The sequence below is a fragment of the Eretmochelys imbricata genome, chromosome 2, assembly GCF_965152235.1.
Source record: "Eretmochelys imbricata isolate rEreImb1 chromosome 2, rEreImb1.hap1, whole genome shotgun sequence".
Lineage (NCBI taxonomy): Eukaryota > Metazoa > Chordata > Testudines > Cheloniidae > Eretmochelys > Eretmochelys imbricata.
In genome coordinates this window covers 141,013,525-141,028,554 of record NC_135573.1, presented here as the reverse complement: position 1 = coordinate 141,028,554, position 15,030 = coordinate 141,013,525, and the positions used below count along the sequence as shown (strand labels likewise).

The following is a 15,030-nucleotide window of genomic DNA, read 5'->3' as shown; positions in this document are numbered from 1 at the left end:
TTTTTTTACAGAAAGAGTCAGTCTTCAGTGAATAAATCCAAAATGTATTGTATTCTTGTGGCCAAACTGATCTTTAAGATTACACTATGTATATGTTATTTCTACAAAGAGAGTATGAATTTCAAAAGTACTGCATACAAATACTTCCTTAGATTGCATGGATACATGTCTGAATTTAGAGAAATTATTATTAAAATAACACTATATAGTCAATATATTTAAGATTGTAAGCTCTGTGGGTCAGGGACTGTGACTTCTTTTATTTTTTTACAGCATCTAACATTTTGTGGCCACTACTATAAGCAAATACATAATAAAATAATAGTAATATAATAATAATAATAATTAATAACAAATAAATATTACTCTAAAGCCATATCAGTGACTTCAGATTATTATAGTTTAATAGGGACTGTGGGAAGCTTTCAGGTTGATTCTGAGGCTTCTGTGTTTTTCCACAGGAGGAAAGCCAGATTTCTTTATTTTTGTTTAATTGAGCCCATAGAGATGTTAAGTGTTAGAATCATTATCTTACCTATAACACTCTATATGCAGATATGATAACATGGTCCATGGTAAAACTGATTGTTTCCTTAGTGAGCTCAGATCATTATTTCAGTCCTGTAGTCTGACATTTTGTATCTTTACATACTCCAAAAGTCTGACCATATGAAAAATCCAGGGATTTTTTTTAAAACTGAGAAATAACAAATGTGTAGTATGTTAAATAAAGATTTGTAAAACAGAGGAATGAGCTTTTCTATTGTGACAGCCTATTCAGATTAGCATACAAAAGGTTGAGTTTACTGATTTTACTGGACTGACACAGTCAGAAGGCAAATTTTGCAGGAAAAAACAAAAAACTAAGCGTCATGTCAGGGAGTGGTGCAGCTGGTTGGGGGGGCAGGAGCGGGAGGAAGGCCTCATGCACATCTTTGTAACACCTCTACCCTGATTTTAATTCTGTCCTTCTCTCTTCTGTTGAGGGCATGTGGCACTACAAGAGTCACTAAATCCCTGTGGTGGTAACAACTCGACTCTTTACATCACTTCAGCTGGAGGAAGAACAGGTTCTGAGGCACTTTTTATGGGGGGAAGTAGTGGGGAGGATGGGCTAAAAAATCTTGATTTGGGGCTCTTCCAATTTCAGTTATTGGGAACTGTGGTTGGGGATTGGGGGCATTATGCCCTCATTGACAGTGGAAGCCTAAAACCATTGCATTAATGTTGTGTGTCAAGGTCTTGCCCCATTGAAGATGGGCTAATTCCGCTCTCAAAATTGTTGTTGAGTGGGGGAGAAATCAATGGCCCCAAAAGTTTCACCTCCCCTTCTTTGTTGAACTCAATACTAAAGCTATTCACCCAGGGTGAATTCAGTTTGTGGATTTATAGTCCCTTCAATTCCTCCCGCCTCATCCGCAGGGCTGACTAATAGAGTCCCCCATTACATTAAGATATTAGAGGTTGTACTAAACATGATCAATGCCTCTCCTGACATCTTTGGCATGTGACATTAAACATCTGTATTTGAGGTGGAAATACCATCTCCGAATTGGCAGCAGCTCCTGCAACCATGGAAACAATTTGGGTACAGCCCTGAAATATATATCAATTTTAAATATTGCCTTGTTGAGAATGCTAGCGAAATCTATTTGTCCATCACCAAAGTGTCTGAGTACCAAGAAAGTCTCACTGACTGGATTTTGCAGGTGAGACTGCTTGGATTGATATCCAACAGAACTTTCCCTAATTAAGAACAAAAAGCTAAAACATAACTTCATGTTTCTAATCAGTCCAGGAATAAGGTTTGGAGAGCTCCTGTACACCTGATCTAAATCTATGTTGTGCGGCATAAGTGTAAGAAGAAAATGTGTAAACTCTCCATCCACATTCTATTATTCTTTCTTTCTGGCCCAACACAGATAGCTCAGTAAAATTTTAACTGGTGTGTTTTGACACTTGCAGTTGAAAGGGTATTTGAAGCATTAGTGACTTTGCAGGTAACAACAGCTTGTAACACTAAAAATAATTATAAATTATAGAAAATTATGTTCTCCCTAGGAAGGGTCTGAATTAACTTTTGCAAGTAAGCAGCCCCTAGTTCAAATTACTTCCTGAAGAAGGTTTTCCCCCACCCTCTATAATAATGATACAATGTCTCTGCTCCCCACAATGAATGTGGCTGATATGAGCTCAGATCTCTCCACAACTATGACCTACTGCAAGGTCAGTCACAGTCTGTCCAAATACATTACCATGTTTAGCCAGGCTAAAAGAAGAAATTTGCTTTTTTTAAAAAAATTGTTTGGGGAGACTTTTTTTGCAGCACTGGAAGGATGATGCTTTGCACTTCTATAGCACCTTTCATTCAAGGTTCTCAACAGTAAGTCTAAACTTAACAGAATCCCTATAATGTAGGTAAAGAGTATACAGAACAGAATTAATTTGATCCAACTTAGAAATAAACCCACTTCTTTGATGGAATTTGGCAGCTGTTAACAGTTTACATAATCCTCTGTAACAGTCCGGGCCAGGAAGATAAATAAATGAGTAGGAATTTACTCAGGACACTAGATCCCTCTTAAAAAAATCTCAAGTGTGGTATTGGTGCTCATGATGCACTTTTCTGTGAAAACTCTCTGCTCTTTGCCAAATTCAGCTACGCCGTTCAAACTTCATTATGCTTGGAAAATAGGGTCTTTTGTGATCGAAAACATTTATCTGATGATCCATGAGATTCTTCCATAACATAATTACTAATGTACTTTATTCCAGAACCTCATATGTAGGGTCACATGCTACTATTATATGGGATTCCTGTCCAGAGGCTTGGAAATGTGAGTTTCCACCCACCTAGTTTCCTCCAATTTTCCCATTTGTGGGAGACGTGAAAGGGTGTTTCACATCCCTCCACCCCAAAACAGCTGAAAACTGGCGGAGAGTGCTGGGGCAATGGCTATTTTGAATTGGAATCCTGAAGGTGTCCCAAGAAATGCATTACCTCAACTCACCAGAGGTGGAAGGTGCCTCTGCACAATTTCCTTGACCCCCAGCACCCACGTGATGACCTGATTCAAGTGGTGGCAGAGGTGAAAGTAAGCCGGTACAGTCCGGTACGGCATACCGGCAAGAGCCAGTATGCCATGCTGGCCCGGACCAGCTTCCCCAGGCTGGCGCTTTAAAGGGCCCCGGGCTCCCTGCAGCGGCCGGAGCCCTGGGCCCTTTAAAGCGCCGCCCGAGTCCCGCTGCCGGAGCCCCTCGGGTAGCGAGCCTCTGCGTGCAGAACTTACAGTACATATCTGATGTACAGAGTATAGCATTTTAGATGATTATTGTCTGGATAATCTGTCATAGAGTCATTTCAGATGATCCACAGGGACTCTGTATTTCTAGCAGAAACAGACATATGCTTCAGACAAGATTATATCACTGTCAGGAATACCATCATTACAGTGTCAGGGAATTTCTGATTGGGAAGCAGGATCTATGTTGAGTAAAATGAGACATCTTGATCTAACAAATATATTTAACTGTTAGCTTACATATATTTCTTAGACTATGACTCTACTCTAAAAGGAAGCAATAAAAGTAGCACTCTGTTACTCCACAGATCTGTATGTGTATTCAATCATCTCTGCTGACTTAAATGACAACAATATTGTTTTTACCACTTTTTACTCTTGTTGTCCTGCAGAGACTATAGGACGAAGCGTGTATGAGCCGGCTTTTGCTCTTTCTTGTGTATTTTCAATAGAATAATTGAATAAGTTCCACACTTTGCAGTGGATTAGTACAAGAATAAAAGATGGCCTAATTTGGCATGGAAAACTTTTACAATTGGTGATGAGGCATAAGAAGCAAAGAACTCAGCTTGACCTTCATGGCCCAGATGGATGTGCCATGCCTGCAGTTCCAAAAATCCCAATCCTTTTACTTGCAAACTGGGCATATACTGTAGGATACAGAAACAGTTGAGATAGTAAATGTTGAACCTTATTGTAACATTTTTATAGTGTTACTTTTCACAGAAGAGATGCACTTACGGTGTAGATTTTTAAGCTCTGTACGACAACTAGGTCTGCACATCAGAAATGTGTTTGAGATAGGTCGGACAGAATTAAGTAAAAGCTGAACTGCCCTCAACAAAAGCTGATGAAACCTTATGAGTTAAGAGCTAGAAGCTTCCTGACAGCATTTTCACCCACTGACATTTGGCCATACTGTAGGTCTAGATTTAACAGTTCCCCTTTAAATAATTTCCTTGGCAATTATTTAACATTTCAACTTGTATGATTTATTTGATCTTTTCTCAATTCTTGTCTTATATCAATAAGTCATCATTTGAATCTAGGCACTTCTGACTTTGATATAAAAGTATCATAAATCTCTATAAAACATAATTTTGTGTTTACCCTCTAAATATTGTTGAATTAGTATCTTTCTCTTTCTCAATATTATCAATATTAATGAGATCACAGAAAATAAGGGAAAAGTACTTATTTTCATCCATGATTCTTTCATGCCTCTTTAAATCAGTTTTTTTTTGTCTTTTATATCAGCCTTCTTGTCTTTTCCAGGCTTCTCTGCACTGTGCTATTTGTTTTGTGCACCTCAATTATTAAACATAGTAAATGAAACGCAATAAGAATTGATTTAAACGGTAAGCTGCAGTGTATAATCTATCCTCAACTTTCTACAAATACCCACAGATGAGGAGAATGACTAACGTTTTCTGGCATGTGCACTGTGAATTTATATCAATTTAACATTCCAGAGATTGAGCTACTTACAAGCTATTCATTACATTCTGTAGAATGTAAACTTTCATTGAAAAAAAGAAATTTCTATTCCTTATGGCTGCAAAGGGAACCTTCCAACTGTGAATCAGTGTAGCACTGTGAAACAACAACTCTTCAGAGTTGTGAACTGCCCATATTTATCTCAACGCAACGTTAAGTCTCAGTTTCAAACCCAATGATGAAACTTAAAGGTCTGAATTGAAAATAATTTAGGTACACAACTGCACATACTTTGTGCATGACTCAGAAATATGCGTGCAACCTGGTGACAAGTTTTAAAAAGTCTAGAAATAGCAAGTCATAAAAATGCCCACCATCATTTCCCCCCACTTAGTGATACTGAATGGAAAAGTAACATCAGTGACTAAAAGTTTAGTTACAGAAGGGTGATAAATGACCCTTGGTGTTTGTACATATCTCCTATTGACATAAGTGGGAAATGAGCTGTGGACAAGAGTAATGCAATACATGGCCGTGATTTTATAACTTCAGGTCAGGAATAATAATCAAAATTTGGCCCTCTCCACACAGTGGGTTTGATCATCCTGCTTCAGGACTAGATACAAAGCCCATTGAAGTCAACGAGAGTCTTTCTGTTAATGTCAATGTCTTTGAATATGCCCTTTAGTGTCTCCGTGTCTCATTTGCTTCAACATCAATAGTACTGTATCTGTTATTACGGACTAAGTGCTTGGTATTAGAGTCTAATCCTACCCCAACCTCTGGTTTCACTTTACAACTGATGTCACTAGATCACAGCACTTACTTGATTAATTAAATATTCTATGGGGGTGCATGTGTGTCATAGCCTAGGAATATGATATTAGGAAAAACTTTCCAGCTTTAAGGGTAGTTAAGCTCTGGAATAGACTTCCAAGGGAGGTTGTGGAATCCCCATTGCTGGAGGTTTTAAGAACATGTTAGACAAACATCTGTCAGGGATGGTCTAGCTTTACTTGGTTCTGCCTCCTGGATTTGGTGACTTCTCAAAGTCCCTTCCAGCCCTACATTTCTATGATTCTTTATTATGAATAATTCATCAATATTTCACAGGTGTTTACACTACCATACTATTACAATGGCTCTAAGCTGTTACAGTACCAGTGATGTTTTAAATTGCAAGAGGAGACTGAATTATGCTAATTATAAAACATTTCTATTAGAAATTGTGGATAAAGTAAATTTCTCTTTTTTTTCTCTTAGGGTACAGTTAAACCTATACATTATAGCATCACAAGATTTCTTTCTGAAAATGAATGAGATTTGAATGTGATTTTATATTTAACTCCTCTAGTAAAGAACTGTTCCATGTAAAACTAGCCAATTTAGAATAATACCAAAAAGACCAGCCAATTTGTAAGACTAGTCCCCATTTACACTCTGAATTCAACAAATATCTTTTCTGGTGCCACTAACCACTGTCACAAACTCTTACAACTTCTCTGGCATCAGCTAATAGGCCACAACTTTACTAATTAACAGATATAAACATTAACTTGCATCAAAATGTATAGCCAGAGACTTCACTGCATTGCATCTTGTGTCCAGTTGGGCCCATCTCACTTTAAAATGATCTAGGAAAGAATTACTCAGGACAATATTTGTGCAAACATAGCAATCATTTTCTTAAATTCAAATAAGGTGGAATTCCAAGTATATATTACTAAAAGACCAGTTTTCCTACAAGAACTGTTCACAGTGCACAACTATTGAAACAAGTTGAAAAAAGTATTTTTCCTATAAATGAAATGTTACAGCTTGACAATAACATTGATCCTTTTAAAAACCTGTTTCATTGATAAATTTCAACAAAGTAGGTTGGATAATTAAAAGAATTATACATATGACCAAGATATGAATCGTTGCAGCTAAGGCCCTTGCCCTGCAAACGTTTATATCACATGTATAGTCCCATCATTGGGACCACTGCATGAATAAGGGTTTGCTGGATCACATTTTGGTTTGGGTCTTTAGTTCCTTTTCTTTTTTGTCAAGATGACATTGTATTGTAGATGTTTAATTTTATGCAGGAAACATAGTGCTTCTGCGTAACAAATATTTTTAAATAACTGATGCTGAAAGGAGGAAGGTAAGCAGAAGCCAACAAGGCATGCAGGCTTCAAAACTAAACAATATTACAACAACAACAATCATAAAAGGATGTATTCCTTCAAACAGCCTGTGTAGTCAGCCTGTGCAGTGGAACAAGATGTCACAGAGTTAAATATTTGGGCTGGATTTAAAAAGAGGCTGAATAACATTATCACCAATAACAACATTTTTATTGTTATTCATGCTAAAGAAGGATAATTGTCTGTCATGGTTCTGGGTAAGCTAATCTCTGCTGCTATAAAAATATATTTTTAACGTAAATGTATATATGATTTAAACCTGTCTATATCTCTATGTACTTTTTCTTATGGAAAGCACCTATGACATTATGGGAAATACTGAAATACGATTATTATTATTATTATTATTATTAATAATAATAATAATAAATAATGATAGGCAGGGAGGCCTTTTCCCCTACACGTACAGCATTGCTCAATTGTCTAGAGCAATTTTTATTTTTGCCTTCCTCTGAAGTAATAGGTTTCCAGACTAGATGATGGACAGTTGCTGTGATTTTCGTAAGGCAAATCCTATGTTCTTATACACAGTTACATTTTAACAAAAACAAGAAGGAAAATTAGATCTCTTAGTAGCCAGCTTCTCTGCTCAGTGGTGACAGGCTTTAGTTTTAGAATGTCTTTTTAATCTAATAGAAATAAAGATAGGTATACATATAGTTTTGCCACTAAAAAGTCAACATCTATCAAGATCTACCAACCACAATGTGGTACTTGAGATATTGTATTTATCTGCTGTTCTAAAAGCAAAAATGAGAAGTACCAGATTATATAAAAATGCTGATATTAAGTCATAGCAAGCATATATTAGAGAGAGACAGATCTTAAATAAAATGTTAAAGGCTCAATCATTCTCTGAAAATTTAAAAACCATCATCATTCTTCCATGTTATGCATGGTATTCACCCTTTTGTACACAGAGTTGCTGGGATATTTGAATTGACAAATAGACGTTTTTGCAGAATAGTAAAGGTGACTTTTCAAAGTGACTTATCAGCTTAGATGCAGAATCTGTATTACCACAGTGGTACACGGTACATACAACACAGTACTGTGTACTTTATGTAAAATTTGAAATTCTTGTTTATATTACATTTTATATTTTTCAGAGTTGAGCCTAAGCCACAAGCTTCAGATCTAGACTTTGAATCTCCAGCCCCAAAATCTGAAGGCTGTCAATCCAGGGTTTTGTTTCAGTTCAGTATAGAGATAAGGGGAATCTTTATCTCGGTATTACACTGTAACACCATTCTGGGTCAGTACTGACTCACTGAGACTGAGGAATAAATACATGCTACTACTTTTTGCCGACACAGGAATGCATCAGCACCACTTCATGAAGCACTTGGGGGGAGGCATAGCTCAGTGGTTTGAGCATTGGCCTGCTAAACCCAGGGTTGTGAGTTCAATCCTTGAGGGGGGGCCATTTGGGATCTGGGGCATAAATTGGGGATTGGTCCTGCTTTGAACTGGATGACCTCCTGAGGTCCCTTCCAATCCTGATATTCTGTGATTTCCTAGGAAGTTGCCTATCAAAGTACTAAACTGACCATGTCCAAACAGCATACTTTATGAGAAAGAGGAAAGATGGTCTTAGAGTTAAGGCACTACACTAGGACTCAGAAGATCCAAGTTTTGGTCCCAGCGATGCTGCAGACATCGTATGTGACCTTGACCAAGAAACTTGGACCAAACATTTTCAAAAATGGCCCTGTATTTTGTGTCCCCAACGCAACATACATTGGGCCTCATATTCAAAACTGCTGAGCACCCAAACATGAGCTGACTTCATTTGGAACTGCGGATGTTCAGTGTCTCTGAAAATCAGACCAAAGATGTCATAGTTGGTATTCAGAAACTGATGCACACAAAATAGCAACCACTTTTGAAAATATGGACCTTTATCTTTCTGTCCCTCAATTCCACATCTGTAAAATGGAGTTAATTCCACCTCTGTACTTAGCAAAGGTGCTGAAAGGATAACTTCATTAAGCTTTATGCTTATGCTTTCAGATTGTATGATGATGAGCAGCACCAAAAAACCCAATCGACAAACAAATAAATAAATAAATAAATAACAAATACAAGATGTATAGATCACAGCCAAAAGTGCTACAGGCATTATCTTAATAACTTTCCTGCCATATTGGCAAATTTACATTTCTCAAGTAGTGTAATATTCCTACCATGCCTCTAGGAAAAATATGATTCAACTCACTAACTAACTAATTGCAATTTCCCAGAATCACTCTGATTTTCCATAAATATCTTAACTTCAAGCATCCATCCTGTTTGGTTTATAAAATTCTTTCCTTAGGTAATAATTTTCAATTGCCTTTTTTTCTTTTGTATACAGAGTTTCATTTGTTTGTGCAAGACTTTGCTCCAAGAATTCTGGAAACCATTCAAACGCGAAGCTGATGCAAGTAGTGTCTTATTAGCCATATTTTATAAACATGTTTGCATTTGGAATTTCTCATTTAAAGACAACACCATTTACACATACGAAATGTTATTGTTTTAAGTGGAGTTTTCAGATTTGGAAAAGAAACAAACATTTAAATTAAAAATGAAAAAATAGAAAATGCAACAAGAGAAGTGGGCTAGTAAATGAACCAATGTTAACTGCTGTTAAGGAGGGAGGCCACTCCTTCCTAAAATTATATGTAAAGGCATGTTTTTTTTGTGATGACAGTCATCTATGGAGAAGAACATAAAGAACTGCCCAGAATATTGCAGGGAACAATTCTACACTAGTGGACTACAGCAGTGGTTGCCAAGATGTGGACTGTGAATTAACAGGGCTCTACAAAACTCTTTGTGGTGGTCCATGGAGTAAAGTAGTTTGACAATCCAGTCTTTAAAGAGATATTAGTGATTATGAGGTGGGTCCATGGGAGAAAGATCTCTCTATTACAAAATGGTCTGCTAGCTGCTCAGATTAGATGGACTAATACATTTTTCCAGCTCTAATTTCTTTTTTTAGAAAATTATTGGAAGTCAATAAACAGTGAATAAACAAGAAAGAGTAGTCAGTAACTTACATGCTGCAAGCAGAGGACCCAATGAATTATCCAAAGCCAACTTTCACATCAAGTTGTTCAAGAACAACATAAGGGTGAAACTACACCAGCAGCGTGGTCTAGTAGAGCGGGCAGTAAGCTGAATGTCAGGAGATTTGGGTTGTATCCCTGACTCTGCCGTAAACTAGCTGTGACAATGGGCAAGTCATTTCAGTGCTATTTTCCCTCCCACCCTTTGTTGTGTTTAGACTGTAAGCTCTTTCGGGGCAGAGACTTTCTCATACTATATGCCTGTAGAGCACCTAGTGTGATGAGGCCACAGTCTTGGTTAGTGCCTCCTAGTATTGTAATACAAGTAATAGAAAGGACATAGGTCAAAGCATCTCCTGTATGATTATGTGATTAAAAGTGGAGGGGAGGTAAGGAGAAGCAGCCTATACGCTCCAATATTTGGGGGAGTGTAATTAAGAATTAATGAATCAGCAAAAATAAATAAAAAATAACTCTTAATCTACACAGGAAGTAAGAGAATTGTGATAATTTAGTTCCAGTATGGATATTTCGACCGCTATTCTGTTGTGCATAGATGGAACATCTAGATAAAAATGTCATGTCTTGTAAGGTCTAAATGTACAATGTTACGGTGAATTTAAGTTAAAAACAAAAATGTGACTGTCACCCAATTGGAGATTTAAGACCATATTTTAGGTGAGTGAGTTACCCTCCTTAGGTGCACATGAACTCATGAATTAAGGCACGTTTGAAAGTACCCCTCTGTCCAATGAATTCCTGGAACTCTCCATGAATTCCTTGTGTTGAGGCTTCTGTATTGTAATCCCCTGTATAAGGTGTACTAAATAATCATGGGATCTGAAGTAGTAGCCCTTGCCTGGATCCTCCATCTGGAAGATGGAAGTGCTACAGTGATAACAGCTACGAATGGTACTTAGCATAGGGATGATGGCAATTTAATGTTACTTTGATTTTATTCACTCACTGTGGCAGTTCCTAAGTGTTTGTGATACAAATGACATTGCTCTCAGCCTAAAAAAAATTACAGTGCAATTGAATCACTAAACAATATTTTGGTAATGTGTTGTCAGATGAATTAAAAAACGATTCGTACAATATAGCACTGAGCTATCACACACAAATTTGAATATGATACGTTAAAAGAAAGAGGTCAAGAAATTCTGTTCAAAACACAAGGAGAGCATTGTTTTCACCTTCTTCATCCAGCTATAAAATGTAAAAAACATAAAGAAAATCTGTAGATTGTTTAGAAAGAACATACCTATTAGCTCCTTATTTCTGACATCTAAGGCCATGTTTCGTAAAGCTGTAGCAACTGCACATACCACCCGATCATTGTCTATTCGAAGGAGCTCCACCAGGATCGGCAGGCCTTTTTCTTTGCGGACGGCAGCACGGATATACACTGACCACTGTAAAGAGATATTGGATGAGGGAGATTGAAAAAGAGATTGGGGAATGCTGTCAAGAAAAGGAGGGGTGTGTGGTTATGAAGATTGCTATCTTGAGGAGTAAAGGAAGAGAGCTAGGAGTAATGGCTGTAGAATCTAAAGACAAGAAGAAATTATTATATCTATGATGCTAGACAACCACTTGATCTGGAAACCCATATTTATTTTTTACTGGTGACAGAAAAATTTAATGATTTAAACTTTTAATCCTTGTACACTTGGTTACCGCTTTACTGTCTGAGTTGCAGGCCATTTGCTTGGCATCAGTATCCCCTGGCCAAACTTGAACAAGGATTGTTTGTTCCTAATGCCATTTAATGTTACAAAATTTGTTTAGGAAGTTAGCATGCTTCCTGGCTGTCAACTTGACGAATGTTAGACCCAAACCCAAGAAGGAACTTCATTATTTCGTTCAAGACAGGCAATTTGCTCAGGAGAGGAAGTGAGGAGGGAGTTATACTACTGCTTTTACTGTTAAAACACATCGGCCCAATCCTGCAGTGCCTGTGTGTGCAAAATTCCCACTGATTTCAATGTGTTGAGTTATGTACATGTAGGGACCACAGGATCAGGCTTGTTATTAGAAATATGTCTCAACCATGAAGGATCTAAGATTTTGGTCTGAGCCCATCTAGTTCACAAGATGCTGAAAGTTACATTATTTTACCCAACTTATAGTATCAATGAGCCAATTAATTCGATTTTATGAGCACCAGACATAGTCTCGGAAGGTGAACAGTTTTATAAAAAACTTGACATACCCAGGCTCCTAGCAACAAAACAGAATGTGATGACAGAGTGCATGAAGCAGAATGATATCAGTGAGAGACAATCTCAGGAAAAAGCTATTTGGCTTTGACGGAACAAATCACATTTTTCTATGTGAACTGGTTGTGTAGGATATTTGAGGGGTGTGAATCTGCTGTCTGCATGCATGCAGTGCTTTAAGTCCTAATGGCTCTCTGACTGTGTGCCTAATTCTAGAGTGATAAAAACTGTATTTAAGATATATACTAATGAAATAAGTGAGATCAGACTCTTTCCCTTACATATATTTGGTTACATGATTGTTAAAGTTCTTAATCCAAGTGTTGAGAACACCTGCTGAGCAGTCACAACTACTACTGAAATCATCTGAATCCAGTGGAGGCTGCAGATGCTTAGAACCTCTCAGGTTTTAGCTTTTTTAGTTTAACAGTGAGAGGTAATTCTGGGGTTTGTTCTTTGAGGACACTGTTGTACTCCATATCTATTTAGTTATCCATGAAAATAATGCACTTTATGCAAATATCAATGTGTGACTTCAGGGTGCAAGTCACACAGGCAGCAGTGTATGGTGAAAAAGTTAAGAACTGGAGTTCACTGTGAGAAGGAATTCAAGATGAAAAAGCTCACAGAGATTTTTTTTTTTCTGTTTTATAAATAGCTTCCAAATTTCCTTAGTCCTTTCCATGCTGCTCCTTCTGGTTATCCATTATAGTGTCACTGCTCCATTAATCAATCAAATCAATGGAAAGTTAGGGTATAGTGTAACAAGTAGTAGTTGAAGATAAAGCAGTAATAGAAATATTAAGGAATACAAATTAGGCAAAAATGCAATCCAATGCTTTTGCTTGGGTTTTGGAATAACAAACCTGTTCAACAGATGGCAGTGTATATACTGTAGCTAATGTACAGTATAGAGGGTTGCTCACGGGTGGCGGGTGAACCGCTGGCTCTGGGAAGCTAGCCTTCAGCCTCACCCCTTCCACACCTCCCTCTCACCTAGAGCCCCCCTACTGTGCCGCTGGCTTCTGCCCCAGGCTAGAGCCCCAGCCTCCCTCCTCCAGCCCCAAAGTGCTGGGAGGCCAGGCAGCGTGGCCCCAGCCCTGGAGCACCAGGAGGCAGGGAAACGTGGCCTCAGGCCTCCTTCCCCTGGCCCGGAGCGCTGCTCCAGCCTTCCCAGCCCCGGAGTGCCGAGAGGCCTGGCAGCACAGCCCCATGACCCCCGGCCCCAGAGCGCTGGGAGGTCAAGCAGTGCAGACCCAGTGACAGCCCCAGCTGGGATCATGGCACAGGGGAAGAGCTGCCCACAGAGTGGGAATCAGGAGTGTGACTGGGGGCAGAATGTGGGCGGGGCCACACCTGGCTGTTTGGGAGGCTCAGCCTCCCCCAGTATATGATACCCGCTGCCCATGGGGTTGCTGAATACTTCTGTCCCTTTGACAGAATAAAAAAAGTTGTATCTCTGTCTTTCTCCTGAATCACACCAGTTGCCTCTAGTGCATATTGTGGGGTAAACATATGTGCTTGATTTCACAGTGCATTGACTTCATTGGAGTTGCAGAGATGTAACCAAAGGCAAAAGCTGATGTATTTGTTTAATATGCTTTGAGTAGCCCCAAATCCTCCATGTTTGGCTAACCAGGAGATTGTGATTTTTCCCTTTGAGATGAGGAACTAGCTACTCTTATCCACAATTTCCTTGCCTATAAGCTAGACTACTGCAGCACACTTGACCTATGGCTGCCTGTATAAACTATGCGACAGCTTCATCAGGCACAACACACAGCTGCCCACTTTCCAGGCAAGAAAAATTGCAAAGCACATTGCATCTGTATTCTGTGCTCTCCATTGACTCTCCATTCAGTTTCACATTCACTTCAAGGTCCTGGTCCTAATATTTAAAGCAATTAATGGGCTAGGGTCTATCTAAATGATTATCTCTCTCTCCTCTTCCCACTGAAACATCTAGGCTCTATATGGATGTTGTTGCTGCAAGAGCCCGGGGGCAACTCCTGCGAGGTGGGGGCAGGGCTTCTTGATGGAAAGCCCTCAGCTATGGAACTCTTTATACCAGTGGAGATTAGAATGCACCCCAGTGTTGCCATTTTCAGGTCACGCTACAAGCCATACCTTTTTGCACACACCAATAACAATTGTGGTGGAATTGCTCAAAAATGTTTGTCATGAAACCACAGCTAAATAAAGGGAAGACAAATTCCATTAAATAAAAGTGGTTTAAACAGAAGAGGGTTTGATAGGAGTGTCCTTCGTGGATGGATTCATAATTGGTTTAAAGTCTGCATATGGCACCTAGATATTACAGTGTCAGGCACATTTTACATGCCGTCATCTTATGTGACACAGACATAATTAAAGTATTAACAGATAGGTAAGTATATAAACATTCAAGGATTTCACTGTTACAATTTTCTGAACCCACATTTATTCTAGAGTCTGTCATATGGGGGGAAACAGGGGAAAGGGAAAGAAAACACCATATACAGAATGTTAGTCTATGACTTGCCTTCCTAATAACTCTATAACCTCATCCCCCATGAACCCAGCCCAGGGACTTGCCACATGCTTCCCAAGATACACATACAAGGGAACCATCATATCTGGCCATGGCATTCTTACTGAAGGACTATCAGGATTCATAAAAACTATTCTCAAACCACTTACCACACAGAGGGCCTGCTTCCTCCAGGACACAACTGACTTCCTCCACAAATGCATCAACATTAACAACCTCCCTCAGAACACCATTTTTGCCACCAGGAATGTCACCACCCTATACACCAACATCCATCACAATGACAGCATCCCT

At 38.7% G+C, this 15,030-nt stretch overlaps 1 protein-coding gene across 1 annotated transcript in view; it reads right to left on the bottom strand.

Annotated features, from left to right (window-relative positions):
* Positions 1–15,030, bottom strand: part of CTNND2 (catenin delta 2) — a 526,110-nt gene that overhangs the window by 83,606 nt on the left and 427,474 nt on the right. The window contains exon 11 of the mRNA XM_077809167.1: positions 11,249–11,399. Within this exon, the coding sequence (XP_077665293.1) occupies positions 11,249–11,399 (151 nt within the window). The remainder of the gene's footprint in view (positions 1–11,248; positions 11,400–15,030) is intronic.